A 23786-nucleotide genomic window follows, 5' to 3' on the forward strand; every position below is an offset into this window, starting at 1 on the left:
ACAGTAAGGCAATCCAAGAATAAATCCTATACCACTTGTGATTCATTCCGAGAAAGTTAAATTTCAGTGGGACTTTTGCTATTGTTCTCAAAGGACTGCAGTGAGAAACTCCGTGATTCCAAGCCAAATAAAAATGAGTAAATAAGTGCCTTGGAGCCACAAAGAATCCTTCTTCGGCTGCTGGCAACAGCACAGCACAAAATTAGCCTCTGCTTATGACGGTCGACCAGATGGGTGTCACCCAGGTGGAACAGATGACACATTAAACAACAGACAGTCTCTCACTCTCTCATTTGACCCCAAAAGAATGACAACGCTCAAATTTAAGGAAGAAATTACTATTATCTGCTATGTATATTATGCAAGTCATCCCGTGTACATTTAGAAATAGATACAGAGCAGATTGTGTGATATAGGTGCGATATAGGGGTTTTAACTACATTCATTTACCCTACAGGTATTATGGAAAGGTAAGTTGGTGGCCTGAGCATCCCATACAAAATAAAGCCATTTTGATCTGTCGGTAAAGCAGGTATTTGGTTGCACAAACAGGAGGAGGGAAGATTATTAATTCAATTAAAAACAAACAAACAATGAAGATATAAAGTGCTGGGAAAGAAAAGATACAGGCTAAAGATAGAGTTACCTCAGAAGATGTACAGTGCTTCTGCCTTTAAGAGAAATCAGCAGATCAATGCAGGTGGGCTTAAAGGAAGTAAATTGATAATGCATGTGGGAAGTACATTTTTCTGTGGATCCCACAGTTCTGATATGGCCATACAGCATAACAGCTGATCAGGCTATTTATCTGATTACTGACAGCACATTACTAGTATTTTGCCTGAATGAGGCCTCTTACCGGGTCAGATCCTTGTCCTTAAGGCTGTTCTGGGGAGTGGAGATATCCCAGTAAGGTGACAGCTCGGCTCCTGGGGATGACAAAACATGCACAGGAGAAACTCAGCACAACACTGACCATGCTAGGAAACCATTTGCTGTATAGCGCATACAAGTCTTACAGGGTAAGTGAAATTTCAACAAAGCTGGATTAGTTGAGTTAGAAACAGATTTAAACTCTGAGATGTCAAGGTAACTTGTAGTATATTTTCTCCTCAGGAAATTTTTGTTGTTGTTTTATTTTTTTCCAGATAAATGTTTTAAGTAAAACTGGTAGGTTTTCAGGGCTTCCTGCTGAAAGCAATGAATTCATAAACAAGGGGAGCAAAATATGGTATGAATTCATCCTAGAGGAAGCATAATTAAGAGCACTTTATTTTTACAGCCCAGAGTATAAACCTTCAACAGCTAGAAACGTTTGCTGTTTTTCAAAGGCTGAATATTTCAAAAAGACTGTTTTCCATCCAGTATCACAAGAGGGAAATAACCAAGACCAAAATAATGTCTCACAGATTTTATTTTATGTATGAATCAACTAGTCTAAAGGAAATACTACCTTCTTTGACTGGAAGCATGGGAGAGTTCAAGGATACAGTATGTATTTTTAAAGAAAAAACTAATACACATGTTTGGAAAGGAAAAGGACAAGACTTAAGCTCCTGGCAGTACTTGCAGACATCCACAGACATTTTGAATAGAGGTATTCTTCTGGGGGCTTACACCTTGTCTGAAGGTTTTGTATTTGTTCCAGGTCTTGCACTGTTTATTTTAAAAAGTCAAGTTATTCTTTCCTACTGCACTGCAAACTAGAACATTACTCCTGCTAATTCTGGGGACTCGAGCAAACAGGGCAGAAGAGCCAGGCACAGATGAAAGCATAATTCTAAAAAAATAATTTAAGTTTCCACTTTAAAAAGAAAGAAAGAAACAAGGAGAAGAGGTAAGGATTTTCCTCAAACCTGCAGCAATCAAGTTAGTTAAAGTCAGTACAGGAAACACGACAAGAGGCAACTTTTTATGCTTTTGCCAGACCACGACTAATGAACAGAGATCTGACACTGAAGATTAATATTAAAGCCATAAATAATGATCTTAACTAAAGTAAGTGATCACAGATTATAGGGAATCATTTAAAACACATTAAAAAGAATTAGTGAAACTCCAAACACACACACAAGAAACACATAGACTGCAGTCTCAGTTCATTTCCATATGATTTAAAAAGAGGACATTCATTCCATCCTGCCAAGTATGCCAATTTGTATGTAGAAAAACCATTCTGCTGTGCTAGGTTTGCACTGGATGTTTTATGACTTCTGGTAGCTCTACTTGGCACACTGTAGCTACAGTGGTTTAATCTTCACCCTATATTTCAAAAAAAGAGCTACTGTGTTCATTGTCAAGGCTTACTACTACCCTCCAATAATTACTCTGTCCTGTTATAATCCTTACAGAATCCACACTTGTGGTAATTCTGTACAGGCAAGCAAGGCAGAAGGCTTTTAGACAAAATCAATCAGCTTTATCAGGTTTGCAAATCTGAAAATGTCTTTGAAGGTGAAAAAGCCGAATCTTAGACGACATCAAAACTTTCATTACTACAATAATTCTGGCTTGTGGCATTATCCAAGGCCTCATTCTATTATGCACTATATGAACACAACCGAGTTTCTTTTCTACAGAGTTTGCAGTTTTAGAAATAAGAAACAGACTGATAGAGCTGAATTAAGATCGTCTCCAAAGCTGATCTCTACCTGACATTCCCTGCAGGGGACATCCTTTTACCACTAAGGATGCCGGGCTCTTACTCCACATCACGTTCTTCAGTGGAAAGGATGGTTTGACCTCCTGTATCTCTGATGCAACTTTTTTTCCAGGTCATCATTAAGCACTTAATTCCTATTGCTGTTAGAGCTTATTAGAGGTTCATCACAGAAAGAGCTGCTTTTAATGAATGTTGCACTCCTCATCAGAATTTGCAGTCCACGATTTTACATTTGTTTCCCCTGAGAAATGATCAGAAAGTGACCCTTTTCCAGCATTTGCAAGAGTGGGGAAAGACAACCATGTTTTTTGAAATAACCTGTTTGTTAGGGACCGAGGCTTTTACTCCCCAAAGCAACGGAAACTTTACTGATGTTTTTAATGAAAAAGGGATTGATTCCTGTATTACTTTACAACCAAAGCATGATTCCCCCTTCCCCTTCAGCCTCCTGAGAATAACATATCACTGAAGGAACATCTTGTCACACATGCACATCAGCAAAAGCATCTGTAAATTCTCGTTCAAAAACTGAATTTGTGGTAGAGGCTCATAGCAACACATAAAACAGAAAGAAAACAACCTGACTGGCCTTTTAAAGGAAAATCCAATTCATGACAAGTCCTATTTTAACTTGTTAACTGAGGTAATCAGACATGAACATTTGAGTGAGGGCAGGGAACAGAACATGTTATTTGTATAATGCTTCCTCATATCATGGCCACCTGTTAAATTCCAAGTATCAAGTTGTAGGGCAGTCTAACATCCTATTTTATATATAATTAATTAAAGCAGCACCTCTTGGCACATACAGAAGTCACGTACTTTTAAATTAGCCCCTGTATTTTGGCAGACCTTCCTTAGGCAATTTAGCAATAACTGTGTTTAATAATCAGACTGGAGCAGATAGGAGACACTGGAACAATCAACTTTAAGTCAGTTCCTCCAGCTTTTGCACAGTTACTCATTTTTGCCATGACTTGCCACTCTCCCAGACAAGTAAGGATCAATATACATTATCTTCTACTAAGGTTTCAAGTGAATTAATGCACTCAGTTGCAGGTGAGGACAACAAAATCCTTCCTTACCTGTTGCCTCCAAACACCACACAGGGGGCTTATAGTAAGTTACTAAGAGCGTTTCTCCTGGCCTTGAAGCTCCTCTCTTCTTCCATAGTTTCACTGCTCTTCTGAACGGTTGTGAAAATAACCTGGAAGGCAGGTTATTTTCAAGAAGGTGCTCTTCAAGCTCTGTTTGAAACAGTCCCTAGAATCCACCACTGGAGCTGAAATTTAAAAGGTATTCTTGTATTAACCACATATACTATTTTCTGCTAATTACTGCGCTGACATTTGGTAATTCTGTTAAGTTTATTTAGAGCACTGCTTTGAGATGTCAGATGCTTTAAAAAATAAAGGCTAGAATAACTGCACAGCCAGGTTCACACACCATTTTTTTTAATAGTTAATTGCCTGGTATTTCAGATAAACAGAGATAAATTTGGGATCCTTTTCCAGTCAAGTTCTCTTACCGTTGATTCCAACTGAGTTTCTTGGCTTCTGGCAACCATCAACTTACCGCCACAGTTAAACGGCCCCAGAAAACAAGAACATGAACTTGAATAATAGGCTTGGGATGGTTATTTAAACCATGCTTACATAAACTAAGAGATGAAGGGAGTGAGAAGCAGGGTACTGAACACTGACTACCTCTTACATTGAGTGAGGCATACCTGAGGAACTGGAACGCTGGTATGAGCAGTGGCAGCAAATGAAACACAGGAATTAATACCGAAAACAAGACCTAATTCCTTTCCATTTTCTGTGGCTTTTATTTTTTTTGGCAAAAGACTGTTCTTGGACAAAATTAGGATTTACTGATAACAGTTTGAAAAAAGAGATAGATGGTCTTCTGTGACGCTGAGAAAGTATGTCTGTTCTGCTGCAGAATGCCTGTATCATATCTGCTTTCTACAACTCCTCTGGAGTTACTTTGGCTCTCTAGCATTAACAAACAGATGTTTTGTTTTTAAAGTCACATTTAGTCAGTGAAAGCGGTGACAGATTACACTTTGGAAATAAATCACCTCAGCAACTGTTCTGTCTTATTTTTTGTCGTCTCTCAAAATCTGCAATGCTGGTTAAATATTTGGTCTCGCAACATAGCAGACAAAAGCTGTGAATAGCACTAGACTCCAACCTACTGATTTGAGCTGAAAGTGGTCAGGGAGCAATCTTCCCACTATTTCTAAATAAAAACTGCCTGCTGTCTTTTATGCTCTTGCAATTATTAAAGAATAATCCTATTGTTTGGAGTATCACTAGGTCCCCAAGGAAAGAATTCCTTTACATCTAAACAGATTTTTACTTTTATTTATTTATTTATTTCAATCTCTGTAAGGCAGAGAAACCCAACAGGCTTTCCCCACTTGATTCCTCCCCTTCACACGTGCTCATTCGCCATCTGTGCATGATCATGGCCCAGCCTTTCCTTCCATCCCTCTGAAAAGCACGCAAGAATCCCTCTCAAACATGTCTCATATCCTTGTTACATCCCCTGAAACAGCTCTAATGTGACACTACTGACCTGCACCCTATGCTGTAGCAGTATTTCCTACCTGACCCTGGAGGGTAGACCTACCTGGGAGCCTTTTTACAGTATATTAGATTTAATAAGCAGAGTATATGTACCATGAAATCTATTAGCGCACATTAAATAATAATAATAATAATAATAATAATAATACAGGTGTCTATTCACCACTCACTAGAGGTACATTTCCCAATCTGAAGGAAGACGTGTATTTTGTAGAGACATCAGGCAGCCAGCAATCCAGTTACCTTTCAACTAAGCATTTAATAGAATCATCCTCCCTAAAGGTGCAGCTCTGTGAACAGCAGCCTTTAACTCAGTGGTGCAACATCTCTGTACAATACAGCAACCTCAGCTCTCATTACTCTGTTCTACCTACATGCCACTATCGAAAACAACATCTCGGGTACCTTCCCACTGCAAGAGCTGGCTGCCATGCAGGAATCGTGGCCATCAGTGAAAAAACACGTTGCAGTTTTCCTGTGCCTTCAGTGGAGCAAGCTGTCCGGCAGCATGACCCCTATATCGCAGGTCCCGAAGGAGAAGGACACATGAACACGCGGCTTCCAAGGACGGTGCTGGCAAACACTGGGGCAGACCAACCACAACACAAAGCTGGGGCCACCTGGGGCCTGATGTGCAGGGAGAAGTGATGGATCTATTTAATCCACTCACTCTGGGAAGCACCTGTTCCCCTGAATCCCACTGTACATCCCCACTTTGCTCTAAGGACTGCTGCAGCTGTTCTGCAGGGTTTCAGCCTGTAAATCTATGCACTCACTAACCACTCTCCTACATGGTCCTGCCAAACCACCGGTCTATTATGTAACATCCCTCTTCACTGCTCAGGATGTTCCTCATCGTGTCCTCTGAGGGGGATTCAGTGCTTTGAACTCAAAGGCATTAATGTAAGGAGATGGTGAACGCTGTGGCCAGCGCTTGGCTCATACAGATCACACATTAGTTCTTCACTGTGCTTAGTGTTTACCCTGACAATGTCTTTGAAAAGCTAAAGCTAGAAACTCCCTTCTAAGAAAAACTGGCTTTTCAGAAGCCACTCAGCACTGTAGACACGTGACTATTGACTTCATTGCTGTTCCTCTGCTAAGTCTTGAAATGCACGCTACATGCCCGGAAAGGGAGTACTTGCAGGGGAACAGAAGTGCAGTTGTGCCTCAGACATTGCTCCTCTGCTTACACGCTCCTCTCTACTCCCTGATGTATCTGCAAGTATTGCAAGTATTTGCCAGAGGTTCCAGCTCTGATTATGTCCTCAGGGCCTACTGTAAAGCACGTAACAGTTCCAGCTCTGCAGGGCACTGTGCAATACACAGCGCAGAATCTGCGAAACCTGCATGCATGGACAGCCACAAACACTAACACCAACTGCAGCTTTCAGAATTGAAACAGCAAAAATAACATGGCTTTCAGAAACATAATGCAACAAACAGAATCACAGTGCTAGCACCGCTGTGGGTGTTCCCAAATTCTAAAGAAACGGGTATTACTAATGGAATAACCAGACAGAAAGCCAAAATAGATGGAGCAGAGTGTTCTTTTATTTCTCCACCACTTAAGATCAAAACCAGTCTCAAGTCTGTCCACTTGCCTGAGTTTTTCCTCACTCTCCCTTCAACTGCATCCCTACAAACATCAGTTTTTGGAGCATTTTTATCTGCAAAGAAAAATTCCACTGAGTGCAGATCTATCTACATCATGTTGACACACTGCAGGGAAAATGGTCTGGTCCTGCACCTGCACAATAGCTGATGCAGCAATGCTGGTGGCAAGCGGCAGAATTTAGTCTGAGATTTTTTGATTTTCCAAATGTGTGTCATACTAACTGCTCTAATTGTACTCGTGTGGAACTGATCTCAAGAGGATTGCTGATCTAGGATCCAAGAGACTGGGGAATAAAACTCGAATACAGTCCTTCTGCTTCAAAATGCTATCAGCAAATTGTATTTCTACAACTGAACTTGAGGAAAGAGTTGTAGAAATAGCACTAGGGATGACCACGTTCTGGAAAGTACCAAAAGCTTAAAGCTTAGCTTAACTCCCAAGGTGAAGAATTAACACAAAGAACTTGTGCAAGGGGCAGAGTAAGAATAACACAGTGCCATGCTTTTGAACATCCTGTCACACCCTAATCCCTTCAAAAAGGAAAGATATCCCATAAAGCCTGTGGCTCTGACACACAAAAAAGAGCATTTCTAGTTGGTCAGGATCGGATCCATGTTTTAGATTCACTGTAGAAAAACTACTGAACAATTTAATATTCCCTGACAGAAAAACTACTGAACAATATAGTATTCCCTGACAATTTTCCTTATGTACATATGTACAGAATGTCTGGCTTGTAATGTCTCTGTTGTTAAAGGTTCAGCCAAACGTACCTGTTATGCACAGCACTCCTGGCAGCAATTCAGGCTCCAGTAACAGCACACACACCCTTTAAGTGGAAGCTCAGACCCATCTGAGTACAATGCTGGCATATAACAGAGTGTTACAGAGTTTAAACACAGTAGGTTTTGTTTTTTGTTGTTTTGTTGTTTTAATCAATAGTGAGACATTTAATGCATTCATTACCTGGCAGAGCTGGTGCAATTTTAGATGTCCTGCCTGAGCTGCTTATGGGAAGCTGACCTACTTTTCCCAGCAGAGGGCCAGGTCTTGATGCCAGCCTGCTGCAAGGTCCCCAGTTACTTTGATCCACTGCGGCCAGCCTTAGAGAAGGAAAATTCTTAACATCACGGGGCAAAATGCACGCTGGGAACATTTGTTGTAAATCAAACACTGGCAGGAGTAAATGAAGAAGTTCAAAAGCAAAGAAAGAGGTTAGTCAGCTTCCATACACAGACACCAGAGTAAGCTTATTTCTTATTCAATCAGATGATGCTACTAATAACTCCAGAGATGGGAGGGAGGAAGCTATGGGTGCTTAGAAAGCATACAAAAATAATTTATACCTGGTATTAACATTTTAAAAAGTTGTGGATTTTTTTGTTTGTCTGTTTTTGGAGCCAGTTTGTCAGTATCAGTTTCCCAAATTTACACAGTCTCACTAAGGACAGACCCCAGCATGTGAAGAGGGAACAGATCAGGCAGGTGGTGTTTCTAAGTAACGGAACAAACCATGTTATTCCCACTGAATGAGGTACACAGGACAGCAGACTGATTTTTGAAATGTTGATCTGGTAAAAAAATTCCACCCCAATCCCCACATTTGAATGCACTCCAGGACAAACCGAAGCGGAGCTAGTGCAGCCCGGAAGAGCTCCCCAAACAGTCTGCTTCCACAGCCTCCCCCCAAACCCACCCAAACCACCGTGGCCTGATGCAAGCCAGCCCCAGCTATCCGTGATCCCACACTTCCTGGCTAAGGAATGTGGAGTTTCACCTCTGGTGGAAGATGCCCAGCACCCCCTGCCTGCCTCCCGGACTCGGACAGGGCAGGGCAGGCAGCACGGAGCTGGACAAGGCAGCGGGCAGCTCACGGGTGCTATGGCCGGCTGGGGCAGCAGGTGGCACCCACCAGGCTGCTGCAAGCCCCAGTGGTGCATTCAGCCTACTGCGAGCACCATACCCCCTTAAATACACACGATTTACTCTTACTGCTGGTTTTCTGTGTGAGCATGTAGAGAGAAAGTCCAATGGGAAAGAGAGGGAACCATGGCAGAAGCGATTTGAGACACAGCCTGTCCCAGTTCTCCCAGGAAAATAAAAGTACAACAACAAGTAGGAAGTGACGGAGTGAGGGTGCCATACACCTGAACCCTTAGTTAACTCCGCTTAGGGATGGGCACACCTCTGTAAGTACTGCGGGGTTATTTCCTTCACGGAGCACACCCGTACGTGCAATCTGCATCGTTAGCCCTTCTGCTGCTAACCTCCACGACAGCCTCAGAAGCTACAGCTGACAAGTGCCGAAATACTTCAGCAGAGTCACACCAGTGGTAGCGTCCTAGCTGCTCCCCCTCCATGCCTACACAGGATTTTCTTCACTCAGAGCAGCACACTGGAGAAACCAGGCACCTGGCTAGGACAGGGTTTCAGCAGGGAGTCAGATCCTGTCCACTTCCTGAGCCAAGCCCTTCCCTATAAAACCTCTTCTGCCTTCCAATACCCCAGGCACGTCGAAAGCGAAAACTTAGCTCTTCCATCACACCATACCCGACACAAACGACCTCTGTGTACCCTAGGAGGAGCATCTGCCAAGAGGGAAGCTGAAATCGCCTGTGGCAGCTGCTGGAGTAATTCCCGCGCTGAGAGTCGTGCCAGACGCGCACAGGACCCGATTCTGCGTTGCTTCTTTGGAGATGAGGTGCTGAGGAATCCACACGTGCACACCGTACTTCACATTGCCTTGAGGGCAGCTTGCATGTTCATCCTCTGTGCATATCAAACAAATAATGTTGAGTAATCCAGGATGCAGTATCTAGCTACTTTATAAAACAGCCCATTTTGTTGGCCTGTAGAAAAGCAACTGTTAAATAATCAAAATAAAACGTCCGAGGGCTTTTGAGAAAACCTCCGCGTCGCAATATTTAAATACACTGTTACAGACTTTTAGACAGCCTGATTGGAAAAATTACATCATTTGGGATTTTCTCAACATTTGGTGCGTCAGCTCTCGGTGTCTTAGAGCCCTATAAATAGACATTTGGACCACTCCAGTACAATTCATGTATGAAATTTTTCCATAATCCACTTAACTCTATTATTCAAATAGAGTGCAACTGGATCTTTTCTTGGGAACAGGGATTATGCAATGCTAAGTATAGGAGGTTCAAGAAAAACAGTATAAAGCCAAATCTGAGCTGCAAACATTTGCAAAGAAGCAGAGTTTCTCTGTATTTATTTATATGCTGGGCTTTGATTTCTTTCTCACCTAACACTCACTAGCTCCTTTTGCCTCTTTTGATCTACCGAACCGTTTTTCTCTCTCGTCTTGGTGTATCAAGAGTGTGGCCGAGCTCTTACACATCAATTGTCCAATTGATTAATAATGAAGATGTAATTGGAGTATGATTACAATTATAATCTAACTCAATCCTTATCCTGCAAGGAAGTATGGTTTAAAATTAAAATTATAAGTCTGTACGTTACTGAAGAGATTTTGCCAAAACCCACTCAATTCTGGAGTTTGTTAGAAAAACAAAACATTTATGTTTTCAGATCAGAGATGGCCAAATACTGTAAGCGTAGCTTTCTACACACAGAAATTATTTTCTCTAAAATTTCTGAGAAGTAACTGCAATTCATATGCTCCCTTAGCCTCTCTAGGAGCTTTCCATTTACACTAAATGAGAAAATATATTAAATTCAGCAATGAGAACTCTCAGTGCAACATTTACCATACAACACTACTTTCATAAACAAACATGCCTACGTGCATCTAAAACAAGTTTGAGGATGAACTTCATTATCTGTGTCTTTCTTTGCCTTACATACTGAATTTATCAGTTACTCGTTTCGTGTGAACCACTCAGGTAAACAGCACCATGAAAGACCTGCATATGCAATATGCTAGAATATGTACAGTGTAGAAGAAAGCTCCAGCTTAAAATGCAGGTAGGTGGATTTTCTTCTTACTAAAAATTGAGTTAGAGCTTCTGGTCAGGTCAGGGCTCAAAAGCTGTTTCTAGGGATCCCAATTCCATCCCACGCTTAAGCATAATTAAGAATGTCAATTCTCAATTAGTAGCTCAGGATTCCACCTCTCTCAGAGCTCCCATGTGTGCAGACTCCGAAGCTGTCTCAAGAAGGGCTATTTCTTGCAGAGCATGCTGTAGGCTATGGAGCTATGTGTTATAGAGATGAAGACATCAAGGGAAGCAAAAATAAAAATAAATAAATAAAAATCAAGAACATCAGAGCGACAGAAAATATCAGATACTGTAGCATCTAGTGATGTTTGGCACCATGAGGGAAACATTTTAGGAACTCTTTCCTTTTCATTAACTCAAGCCCCCTGAAGAGCCCAGGCAGAGGGGAAGGGCCTTCCCAGGCAGAAAGAGCAACTCTAACGGGGAACAGGGGTAGAGAACGGTGCTGAGGCTCAGTACCAGTCTGCTTTGGGCACTGCCAAAGATCACAGGGATTTGAGGTAGCTGATGGCTCTTCTCTAAAACGTCTTCTGGGGTGGGGACCTACAGCAAGGAAAGTAAGCCCAGAGGGAAAAAACATCCACTTACAAGAGTAAATGAGTAGCGAAGGCTCTAACAATCAAATAACAACCCTGTTTTCTGTCTGCCTTTTCACTGAAGCAGGATGCAGAACACATACTCTTAGCCCATCCCGTTTCTTAGCTCCCACCACCACAGGACTGTCTGCCACCAGCAATTAAAAGGGGTAAATTCACTATTTTAATGAGAATCAACTCCTAAGAGCAAGAATTCGCTTTAATAATGACCATTTCCATTCTTTTTCCATCCCATTTTCACCTGACTCATCAGACACTCACTGTGTGATTCAAATTGCCCATTTCAGAAAAAAAATATCCCTAGAATTACATAACTCTTTCTTGCGACAAAGTGCCACTTCTGAATTGCTCTGCTTTTAGACGTTAAGTGCAAAAACACGGTACCATGGTTGTGCTTCAAACATCCCGGGAAGATTAATTTTCAGTTTTTAGCCAATAGCTGATACAACTACAGTTTTCCTCTCTGCAAGGGTAACTGAAAGAACCCAAATGAAATAATCTAAAAATCCAACTTGTTATGTAAACCAAACTGTGTAGAGATACATCCACTCCATAATACCGAAAGGAGGGATTCAGCCTGAATGTATATCAAAGCCACAGAAGTTTCAAAAGATAGATATTTCAAAATAGAAAATATATTGCCCATACAAGTACATGAAAGTAGGATCTACCAATACAATCTCTTAGCTTAAACAGTAACAGTCATAAATTATCGTAATCGTAATTATCTCTACACTTGTGAGTACAGAAATGAAGAGCAAGGTAATAATTAGAAATTAATTACATCTTATATATAACTCTCATATAACACAGACAAGTATGAGAATGTTATGTAAGAAATCCCTACCCTTCTTTAGAAGTAAAAGACATTAAATAATTCACAGGATACAAGTCCCAATACCTTATACGGGCAGCACATGTTCAGAATAGGAGTTTATCCAAGGAAGCAAACTTTTCTCCAACTCGACAGATACTGCCTCTTTCGACTTGACAGCACTCCTCTTTCTAATGAGAACAGAACGGCACATCTGCTCTGCTGAATGTTACAGACATCAGACTGGATTAATCTATCCATACAGACAATATCATTAATTAGAAACACACAGCTGTAGTTAGAGGTTAGCCCACAAGTGAGTTTTGTTTGCTATTTAACTCATTTCTAGAAATGGGAAATTAGATCTACCTCGTTACTGTTTCACAGGCAGATTTCCACTGTTCCACACGCTCAAGTCATAACCACACCTAAATGCTTGCTCTATGACTTGATGAAGAAATGTAGATCGTACCTGGACTTCTTCCACTCACCGACTCATGGACTTGTTAAAAAACAAAACAAAACAACAACAAAAAAACATCCTACAAGTCCTACAAAAACATAAATTCACTTGAGGCATGTGAATTTAACAGCTGATTACTTTGGGGACCCGAGATAATTTCAGCATCTGTTTGAAGCACCAGCAGCACCAGGTCTAGAGCTCTGCGCCACGCCTCTGTCTTGGCTGTAACGTTATCATAAACCCTAAAACCCTCTGCACTGCCTGTGAAGGGAACAGGACCACCTCGGAACATACCACCCATTCGAAACTCTTTCAGTACATATGCTGAGGGAGAGCCACAGTCAGTTGCTTTTTTGAGGTGATGCTCAATTAAGGTCCATGCTTCAAAAAGCGATGCTGCTTTTGCAGTGTTGCACATAACCGCTGAGAGGTACTGGCTCCAGCCACTTGCTAACGCCTGAAGCACAACTGATTTATACTCTGCCGAAGATGCTGCCAGCCAAGGGCCGTGAAATTCTTTCACAGGCTTTTTATTTGCTAGCTTTAAAGACTGCTCTGCCAGCGCCTGACTGTGACTAAGGCATAAGAGCTCAACTGCGCCCCCACCGAGGAAAACCTTCCCGTCACTGAGAGCGTGATGCAGTCGGTACACAAAAGTCCAGAACCGGTCTTCGACAAGCTGCATCTTTGCAGGCACGGCAGTAGTAAGCACGGCCGTGAGCAGGGCGATCCCTCGCACCTTTATCCTGACGGGCACCAGCTCACCCAGGTCCATCGTACGCCCGTCGCTGGCCGTCCACAGATCCAGCTGGGCGCCGCTCCCCGTGCAGGAGGCGCTCCGCTGGGTGAGGTATGTCACGGGCCGGGCTCCGCTGACCTCCCCGAAGGCACACAGCACCTTCTGAGCCACGGAACCGATCACCAGAATCTTGTTCGCCATGCACCTTTCCATTAGGTTCTCGCACACGTTCCCTTTGACCAAAACTAAGTTCACTTCAGAGCGTATTAGAATATCTAACGTAGTATTTAGCCACAAGTCTCCTGGTCTGCCTTCCTGTAGGTCAGGACGCTCCAACACGGTCCTTACGTTACGTGGCTTAGTAAAACCTAGGTGACGATACTCTTCAGTTAGGTCACCATCCATCAGCAGAATCCGAAGGGGTTTGTCTCGAAAGCGTTTGATAACTGTGGCTTGTTCTGGTGATACTAAAGTGACAAAACCCGGGCAAACACAAGAATAGCTTTCAGGCAGACCAGGTAAACAGCATGTCACAATTTCTGCAATATTGAATTGGGAAGAGCCACTACATTCTGCTCTCTTGTGTTGATACGCAACGATGCTTTTAAGCAATTTCGTGTTAGGCTCATTTCCATGGCTCAGAGCTCTTGCCAGGTGTCCTAAACCGTAACATTCACATGGATGTGCTGACTGTCCTGAGAGGCATACCCGAGAATCATCGAGCTGACTCGAGAAAGGGCTTGTCGCTAGAGCACTGAAGTATCTGCTATGGGTTAATCTTTTTTGTTTGCAGCTGGATGCAGTAACACCACTTCCAGAAATCACAGATGCATTGTTAGCATCTGCTGATCTGACAGGGGAAGCTATTGATCCAAAGCCAGCCAAAGGTGAAACCAGGCCCTTGTTAAAATTACTGTCAGCTTCTTGATGGGAACAAGAATTTCTTGGAACAAGTTCTTTTGATGGAGAAACTTCCTTCTGAAAGCACAGAAAAATCTGAGGATTTAGAAAACTGTCACATGCAATCTCGTAAGTTTTGCTGTTAGAAGTGTTTGGCCTAACACTGCTAGAACACAGCTCTTTATTTACATCATGTACTGATATTTGAAGACACTGGACTTTCTCACAGCAGGAGTTCAACCCCTCAGACATCACCGACACTATTGCTGAAACAGGAACGTTCTGCTGGAGGCATTCCAGGATGGCATTGCTCCATGCACCAACAAGAAACAACAGGGTGCTCATCCCAGTTTTAAACTCCTTGTTTTGCGCCTGAATGGTTTCGTTAAGAAGCTGTCCGGCAGCACTAGTTAAATCCAAACTTTCTATCAGTCTGACAGCAGAACAAATCAACATGCTTTGGTTGGTGCTTTCATCCACAATGAATTTACAGGATTTCACTGGCCCCAATAACGTTCTTCCAGCTGATGCCAAGGATGAGAGCTGCTGAAGTCCTATATGTCTTCTTGAATTCACATCCCTGAAAGCCATGGCCAGCGGGCAGCATCTGTGAACAGAACACAAACTTATTGTCCCAGCCTCACAGTACTCCAGAGGACACATCACAAAATAACTAAATTAACAGCTGAATACTGAACAGAGCTCTCCTGTGAGGCACTCTGTATAAAACAGTCCTTTATGCTGTGCATTTACTATGAGATACATAGTTGCTGAAATGATGCATTACTAAAATACCATGGATTTTTTTTTCTTCTGGCAGACAGTAAAATGCTGTTAATTCCAGTGGTTTCTTAAACATGAAGCAGTCCAGATCTTACAGAACTACCAGTTCTCTCGTGACTTGCTATCTGGAATTTCAGCTGTCCTCCTTAGGGCAAAAGTTCCCTAGGGCAGAATGGACAACTGCATGCACAACCAAACGCTCTGTACAGATGCATCTTGGTACCAATAGCGATACCACTGAATTTACCCTCAAAATCTGGACAAACATAAAACTTACTTTATTACAGCAAATTTATTTTATTCCAAATTCTATTTATTCATTTAACGTACATAAATACTCCTTTTAATATGCATGAAAAGGAATGCCATCTCTTTATACCTCACAAAGCAAACTGCCAAGACTTCTAGGTTTTGGTGTACTACTTGGTTTTAAAGTGCCAAAAATACATCTTCTCTCCCTTGAAATACTCTCCATACCACACTCCTGTGGCAGACCACATGGATTAAACTAAAGCTTCTTTTTTTTTTTTTTAAATGAAAAAAGTACACACACCAAGAATTAAAAAGTCATAGTTCATACACCTTTTATGTTCAGATTCAAATATTTCATCTCCCTAAAGGTCTCTTTGTAGAACAGTTGTAAAATCAAAACCTCTTTTGCTACCCCACTTAGTGAAAGGCCATCCAAATACTAACTCAAATGAAGACAAAGCAGGAATTTAAAAAGTAGAGTAGGCAGTCAGAAATAACCACTGTGTGCTAACAGCCCCAAAGTTCTAGTCCAGCCTGAACTGACAAAAAAATTCCCTTTAGTTACTAGAAGTATCTTCAAGTACCAAAATAACCATTAATCAAAAAAATTTATTTTTTTTAAAAGTTATCTGTAATCACTACTTTTGACTTTGAAGCTGCACTGAAAATCTCCATCCAACGTGCTTAAGGTTTTTTCTGGAAATTTTTCTTGGCAGTCTCTTGTGACAACAGTCTCAGCATGCTATGTATCCATATCAGTACTTCCAGTAATACTGTTTTTTTAAAAGCCTGTTTTTTATTAATGGGAATCTTAGTTTAATACCACAGCTAGTTTGTTTTGAAACAGACAAACAAAAAAATCATCAGCCCACAGAATCTGATAATGAAACCTATTTCCCCTACCCCCCTAAAAACTCATTCCAGCTGATTTCTCTTAAGGATGTACTAAGACAGTGGGTTTTTGACATCACTGTTTCAGAATTCAAGAAGTTCTCAACTACTAATGATTGCTTCTTAGAGCATGCTTGTTTTGACAGGAAGATTAGATAACCAATTTGTGGTTCTCTTCATAAAATTTGAGAAATAGATAATAGTAACTACGTGGACAAGCTAAATAATGCTGTCTTGCTATCCAGGCCCTGGACACCCAGCTCTGTGCAGAAGGCCATGCCGCTGCTTGGGTGGGAGACACAGAAGGACTGCTGGGAATGGCTTTCCATTTTCCAGCACAGAGAACTTTGTGCTCTTCAGCCAGTTCCGAACAAGGGTTCGGCTCAGCAACACGTGCTGCTGTTGTACCAGTATGGCATCGTTATCTCGATGAACGTGGAGCCAGGGCTGGTTACGAGCCAGAGCAGCGTTTGTGCAGCTCCTTCTATCAAAGCCGTGTGCTGCCACCAAATCTCAACGCAGCCAACTACAAGTCACTTACCCAAAATCTTCTGAAGTCGTAGTTGAAAAACGTGCCTCTCACTTTCACCTTATATTCATACTGTAAAACTGTCGCTTCGTTTGGGATGCCAGTCCATACTCCTGTAGGTATGTAAACCTGAACCAAACGGACCAAGGGCTTGGCTGCAAAAACAGATGAGGGCATGGCACATGCTGATGGGACAGACTGTTTTTATTTCGCTGCTTGCGCAATCCGTGGCGTGCGTGTTCTCGGATCTTGTGATACTTCCCCAGTTTGCCTTACGCACGTTACTTTGGCAAGCTCCTACTACAAGTTAACACGCGGTAGGAACCAACAGACCCCAAATTCAACTTTTCTCCCTCCCCGCCATCCCCTGACCTCTTACCTTTTTCCATCCCGTGTCAGGGTGCAACATAACGAGAGGGAGGAGGAGGTTTTGGGGTCAAAATGAAGGGATCAGCCAAGGGAGAGGGGCACCCGCCACCGCCACCGCCATGAGCCGCCGCCGCCACCCCCCCACCGTTGCTAGGTTACCGGCCCGGCCGCCATTTCCCTGCTACCCGCCCCGCCTTCGCGCTGACCTCACGAGCCCTCCGAGCTTCCCATTGGCCCGGACTAGGGAAGGGGGCGGCCCCCCGGCGCGCCCCGGCTCGCTCATTGGTGGTTGCTCGTGGCGGCGCTGAAGCGTCTTCCGCCCGGCGTTGGGAAGCGGCGGCGGCGGGCAGATGGTGAGCGCCGAGGGGCGGGCGGGGCCCGGCGGCCGCGGAGCGCTGAGGGGCGCGGGGCGGCCGCGTTATAACTGTGCGGCCGTTAAACGGGCGGGACGGGGCTGGAACCTGCCCTGACAGGCCAAAGCGACGGGCGGGAGGTGCGAGGGGCCTTAGTCACTGCCAGAGCGGTGCACTTGCAGCCTGCCTGGCTGCTCTCCGACTGGCGATCTGTTTAAAACACGAAGGCCAGACGCTTCTTCCCTCCTAACAAAGTCTCGAGCTTGGTTTCTTTCCAGAATCATCCAGGAAAACGCACAAGACACCCAGCTGCAATCTACCAGTTGCCATAAAGAACATCTCTCACTTTCCGTACAGCTTCACTATGGCTATTTACACATTAGTTGTGTTTTGAATTTTCTCGAAGGGGTGATCTCTCATTCTCCTCTTTCTGAAGGCCTCCAACTACAGGAAACCTGGCTTAAGCACAACCCAGCGGAAGAAAAGCAGCTTGAAACCTGAACTTACAGAAGAGCAAAAGCAGGAGATAAGAGAAGCTTTCGACTTGTTTGATACTGATGGATCTGGAAGCATCGACATAAAAGAACTCAAGGTTTTCTCACTGTTTTTCCTTGGATGGAAGTATCATTGGTCACAAAATCGTAGCTGCTTTTTCTGTGTGCCCAGCCCTGACTTGCTCTATTTTAAAATGGCTTTAGTGTATAAACAACAGTAACGGCTTGCTCTCATGGCTGAATTTGGGGTGTATTTCACAGTTATCACAATACAGAGCAGGCAGGTTTCTCTAATACATGGACAGTTGGCCAGGTAGCTTGTAATATCTGAGCATGTGAAATTTTTTGTGAGTTGGCGCTTTCCACTAGAAAAGTGTTCAGCAAGAAAATTTCTGCCCTGCCCTGTATTTCCACTAGATCATATAGGAACAATGAATGTTCACAGGTCAAATCTTCCTCAAGTTATCTGGTGAACCAGGATTGGGAAATTACTAATAGTTTTATCAGTACTGAAGTTATTGTTACAGAGCTTGGTTTTAAACAACATTAATATTAAGCACTACCTGTTCTTACAGTGGTATTTTGTTTGTGTTGTGTAAGCCTCAGAGAGTCTCTTTCCTTGACTAGCACAACACTCACCCTTTGATTTGCTGAGGCTGAGAAATTTATGGAGTATCGTCAGTTGCCTCCCCATGTAGCCAAAAGTGCCAGGAACTATACATTTGGATTTCTTCTACCCGTGTACTGGATTGCCTAAGTTAACCACATGTAATCAAAACTAATAGGCATTCTGCCCTAAATTTCAGATGAAGTGAAATCACATCCCTGATCTCTCCCTTGGTGTCCCATTTTGAGAAACCAGCCCTTTTAGAAACTAAGCTGAAAATCAATGTGTAGTTCAGAGATGTAGTTGGAACTTTTACATAATTGTGACAAAAAGTTTCCCTTAGTTTCAGAAATAGATCCGTGTTCCCCATAAATCCAAAGACAAAATAAATCTCGAGTCTTACAAACATCAAACCCACGCTACTAGTAATTGGAAAGATGAAACAAGCAAGTGAGAGCTGTCAGAAGGTCTTCCTCGCAGTGAGCTGTCATTACAGTTTTGGATGAGGAAATTAAATGAGCTTTAATGCAGCTGCTGCCACTAGAATTTTGGTGGCCTCCTAACAGAATTGCTTTTTGGCACAGGTTGCGATGCGTGCCTTAGGCTTTGAGCCAAAGAAAGAAGAAATTAAGAAAATGATAGCAGATATTGACAAAGAAGGAAGCGGCACCATTGACTTCGAAGACTTTTTGGCTATGATGACACAAAAAATGGTAGGAATTGTTAAAAAAAGATCTTGGATTAAAAAATACCATGAAGGGACATATCAATAGCAGGTGTTTAATTCATACACATTGTACTTTCATTTTAGAGCGAAAAGGATTCAAAGGAAGAAATCTTGAAAGCTTTCAGATTATTTGATGATGACGGCACAGGAAAGATTTCATTCAAAAACTTGAAAAGAGTTGCCAAGGAGCTGGGAGAAAACTTAACAGATGAAGAACTTCAGGTAAATTCTGATTTGCCAGAGGTTTTCTAGTAGTAATGGACCAATCCTTGTGGGAAATTCATGCCTATACAAAAAGAGCTGAGAGGTTAGAAATGTGCGGAATAATCAAATACATAGTCATGGTTTTGTACGAAGTACTTCTGATTTGTTTTGTAATGAAAAGGTCTTGTGTTTAGAGTCAAGCGCCGTGCCTGACCAGGTGTACAATATGTTTTGTAGGAAATGATCGATGAAGCTGATCGAGATGGAGATGGAGAAGTGAGCGAGCAAGAATTTTTGAGAATCATGAAGAAAACTAGCTTATATTAGTATTTGTTGCCTTGCTTTACGGCCGCTGTGAAAGATAACCAGGAAAAGACTTAAAAAATGGGTTTGCCTCCCCTGCATATTATATGCCAAGTCTGAAACGACAGAATTTTGGCTCATTCTTCTTTTTCAGCAAAGTTAATCCGGGAAGGGGGTCTTCAGTACCCAAAAGAACTGTTCAAGTGAGGTACTGCAGAAATGAAAAGGAAGGATGAACTGAACCTGCAAGGTAAGGTCCCGTTAGCCCTGGCCCCCAGATGAGGATGTCAGTGATGCCATCTTGGATAAAGAATGCTGTGTCCTAACCATTTAACTGAAAAAAGTGAACGACATCTTGCCTGAGACATGAAGGTTACCACTGCTGCTGGGAAACACCAAGTCTGACTTTCCTAAGGCTACATAATAAAGAGATTAGCGTATAGCACCTTAAAGAATGAACGTACGAGCACAGTATTTTTATTCCTTTTAAGGCTTTTAGGTTATCTTGTGGTATTTCTGTCCTTTTGTTGATTTCCATAAAAGACTCTGAAAGCAGTTGCATATTTATTTCTGTATGAAACACTTCTATTCTCGTGGTGATTTGGTTTTGGACCTCAAGGGAAGCAAACGTAGGCAACCAGTTTTAGTTCTTCATTCGGAGCAGCGTGCCATCAGAAGGTGTTCTTTTGTTTAACTATTCCAACATCTGATCTGAAACCTGGTTTAATTGAGTCTCGCCTGCTTGGAGTATCAAAGTTTACTGCATAACCAGTCAACATCTTGTGCCATTGCTCTTACTCCCAAGATTTTGCAGCTTTGTTATGATGCCAAGATTTTAAGTACCTGAGGAAGGCTCAGTTCTAGGGCATGCTATGGTAAATTATTTCCCTGGCTATTTACAGTCAAGTTGCAGGGAGGAGTGGCATCTGAAGTGAAAAAAACAGCTCACCTTAGACAGCTGTGAAACAGTGAAGAAATTTAGAGCCACGCAATCCAAATTCTTTTCAGACGTCACTATTTTTAATTAATTTCTAAGGAGTATTTTCATTTTCTTGAGTATCTTCTGTATATGCTCTCACTCCAGGACTTAGCATCCATGCTATGACGACATGGCAGTGACGCACAACATGACATCTAACTATGCCCTCCTGCAAGGAGGGCTTATCCTTGGGTCCTGATTAGACAATCAATCAGCTTCAAAACTGCAAGGAAATCCTATAACCCTAAGCCACCTCTCTCCCTCTAATAACCTCTTTGAAGGAGAGTTTGTTACTGCTTACAGTGGCAGCCAGGTAGCGAAATGTCAGGAAAGGTTCCATGGGAAGAGGAGGGAAAAGACAAAGTTTCACCAGTATGGGTTACGATCCCATCCCTCTTTCCTCCAAACAGCTCCAGATGCTTCACAGCCACTAGCAAGGTTTGTCTCTAGAGAACTCTGTAGAAGAAAGGAAGAGACAGCTCCTGGACTAGCTCCCTATTACAGCTGCTTCTGTAAGGGCCCAGCAGGGGGAGAATTAGTTTCAGCAGTGGAACGGAGAAGTGTTCATTTACATTTCTTCCTGGCATAGAGATGCGGAGCTGGCACATTCTCTCCAAGTCCTCCGAGTTTTGTGCTCTGAACTACACTCTCTGAATAAACCCTCTCTAACCTATACAGAAGTACGCTTAAACCTGTGGGGGAACAGGGATTGCATAGGGCCCTAAAAAACCAGAGATCTATCTGTGAAGTCCCCTAATTAACATGTTCGGTGGCAGTAGATGTAACTGTACGCTTTTTTTTGTGTGTCTGTTAACTTTGTATAGTGTGAAATAAAACTGTTTTGCAAGTTAACGATGTTGTATGCTCACAATGAAAACTAAGTTTTTCAAAAATAACTTTGAAGCGTTAAGCAGTTTACCAAATACGTTTTTGCTTTATCTTCTCTTTCTAAGAGATAAATTCCTAGGTGCAACAGTCTTATCACATAATTCTTCTCCCTCTTCCACTACGCTGATTAAAAGTTTCTAGTACTAACCACTTATAATCAGAAAGGGAAATGTCAAGTTCTAGTTGATTATGGGGAATCCCAGCGCCTATTAGAGTGACTGTACTTCTTTCAGTGCTGCCACAGGAAGAGATTGATGACTGTTGTTTACCTACCTATGATGCATGTCACGGCTCTCTTCCTGTTCTAATCCTGTTACTTTTCTTCTGAAAGTAGGAAAAAGACACACAGTCACACCTACTGAGGAGGAAATTTTATTTCTGGCTTGCACATTAATCTCTTGAGTCTGGAATGTTGGATGGTGCCTCAATTAGTGCAGAGTTTGCAAGTGGTAACGTAACAGAACAAGCGTCTCATGCTGCTTTAGTCTGTGTTATGGCGAGGGATAGCTTGTCCCCCCTTCAGCCACAGACACGCAGTAGGAAGACTAACAGCAACACCGACAGCAGCCCACAGCTGTGCTGTGGTTCGCTGCAAATGATTTTTAGTGTCACTGTGAATCCTTCCCACACCTTCAAAAGTGTATTTGTTTACATCTCTGTACATGGTGGGGGAAAAAGGAGCCTTGCTGAGCCAAGGGCTGAGCTCAGAGTTAGGCTTTTGTGGGGAACTCAATTGCCCAGTCAAGTAATTCACCCTTTTACTGGGCTGGAGACGCTCGGCTCGATGAGTTGGGAACGTACCCAAGCAGATGTTTTTCCTGGCTCTGTGATAGTGACTGCTCAAGTAACTTACCCTAAATCAAGCAGCGTCACTAGATGAGATGGATTACTTGCACCCCTCTCCTACTCTTCCCATTCACTCTATAGTAAAAAATATGCCTAACACAAAAGCTGGGGCACTTTTAGGAGACTTGGATTGAATTCCTTTGCACTAAAGCACTGAAAAGGAGGCAAAGCAGTGATCTGGGTTTCCTTGCATGAAGGGACCCGTCCCTCAAGACACCTGAAGCCAAGAGAAGCTATCAGTGTGGGTGCAGAGAGCGGCACGTGATGCAGCGGGGACGGCTCCAAGCCTGACCAGAGGCAGGCGGCCGCGAGCCCTGTTCTTTGCCCCCCTTTACCCCTTGGTGGTGACAGGGAGGCTGGGTTCTTACCTGCATGTGTAAGGTCCCCTCGGATGGACGGCTGCAGCACGTATTTCCAGCTGGGACTCTCCCTCCTGCCACGTCAGTGAGGCTGGGTTTTCAGTTTGAGCGCTCATGCTGGTCGGATGCTGCACAAAAAGGAAAGTGTAACCACAGTCTGTATCGGCGAGCATCTAAATATCAAAGCATTTAGGGATGATAGCTGCTGGGGAGATAACGTTGCAAATCACTTCCAATGAAAAATGTCTTTAAACAAAAATGCACTGCGTTTTTAAGAAAATACTAAGTAGTTCAAAAGAAAATAATTTACTTACAAATAACATTACAAAATACGGCGATTTTAAATTAATCTTTACTGCTACCTCCCCTGTGCAATTTGAAATTCTTCATTATCTCTCTGTCCCACAGTACAGAGAAAGAAACCTTCAGTTAGCTTTGGAAAACAAAACAAAACCAAAACACAAGGTGACAGTCTGATTTGCAAGGATGTTTTAATTAATCTGAGCTGGCAACTTCAGACGCTGGACTGTTGTGCTTTCTCACATTCTTGAAGTCAGTGCAAGGAAGGAACTGCTTCCCGGTGCACCCGTGCCAAACGTGTATAAAACAGCATGCTAGCCAGGCACAGGTGCCTGCAAAAGCTCGAGGAGCAACCTTTCATTGCTGGAGGTGCCCACGGAGTTAACTGGAAACGGGTGCTATCGCTCACATCATTAGGTACGCATTTGGGTTTGGAGGAATAAACACAGGGCCGATTTCTAACGAAAAACCGATCGCTTCTTTTTAGGTAAGCCTAATCTTGGTGTTAAAAATAGGGTGGGGGAAAGTAA

The 23786-nt window shown here is 42.7% G+C and overlaps 2 protein-coding genes across 11 annotated transcripts in view; one reads left to right on the forward strand and one right to left on the reverse strand.

Annotated features, from left to right (window-relative positions):
• BBS12 (Bardet-Biedl syndrome 12) overlaps nt 1-23786 on the reverse strand; it is a 33386-nt gene that overhangs the window by 6308 nt on the left and 3292 nt on the right. The window contains exons 3-8 of one of the 9 annotated variants that reach the window (XR_005819698.1): nt 22966-23084; nt 12358-14979; nt 10143-10312; nt 7841-9643; nt 3748-3869; nt 860-929 (exon numbers count right to left, since the gene is read on the reverse strand). Coding sequence is in view for 3 of the 9 variants with exons in the window: in XM_040556389.1 (XP_040412323.1) it covers nt 12822-14979; nt 22966-23072 (2265 nt within the window). In the remaining 6 variants the exon portion in view is untranslated. Of the gene's footprint in view, nt 1-859; nt 930-3747; nt 3870-5085; nt 7740-7840; nt 9644-9703; nt 10313-12071; nt 14980-16839; nt 17182-17206; nt 17352-22965; nt 23085-23786 lie in introns of those variants that run through there. The other 8 variants (XR_005819697.1, XR_005819700.1, XR_005819699.1 and 5 more) reach the window with 8 other exon arrangements.
• LOC121069872 (caltractin) lies at nt 17443-21711 on the forward strand. Of its 2 annotated transcripts, none has more exons than XM_040556393.1 (5): nt 17443-17549; nt 17986-18141; nt 19235-19363; nt 19462-19599; nt 19819-21711. In XM_040556393.1, the coding sequence occupies exons 1-5, from the start codon at nt 17547-17549 to the stop codon at nt 19906-19908; spliced, it is 516 nt and encodes a 171-aa protein (XP_040412327.1). In that variant the 5' UTR covers nt 17443-17546; the 3' UTR covers nt 19909-21711. The 2 variants fall into 2 exon arrangements, with proteins under 2 accessions (XP_040412327.1, XP_040412328.1); XM_040556394.1 differs by lacking the exon at nt 17443-17549 and adding an exon at nt 17666-17689.

This window comes from Cygnus olor, chromosome 4 (genome assembly GCF_009769625.2).
Source record: "Cygnus olor isolate bCygOlo1 chromosome 4, bCygOlo1.pri.v2, whole genome shotgun sequence".
Lineage (NCBI taxonomy): Eukaryota > Metazoa > Chordata > Aves > Anseriformes > Anatidae > Cygnus > Cygnus olor.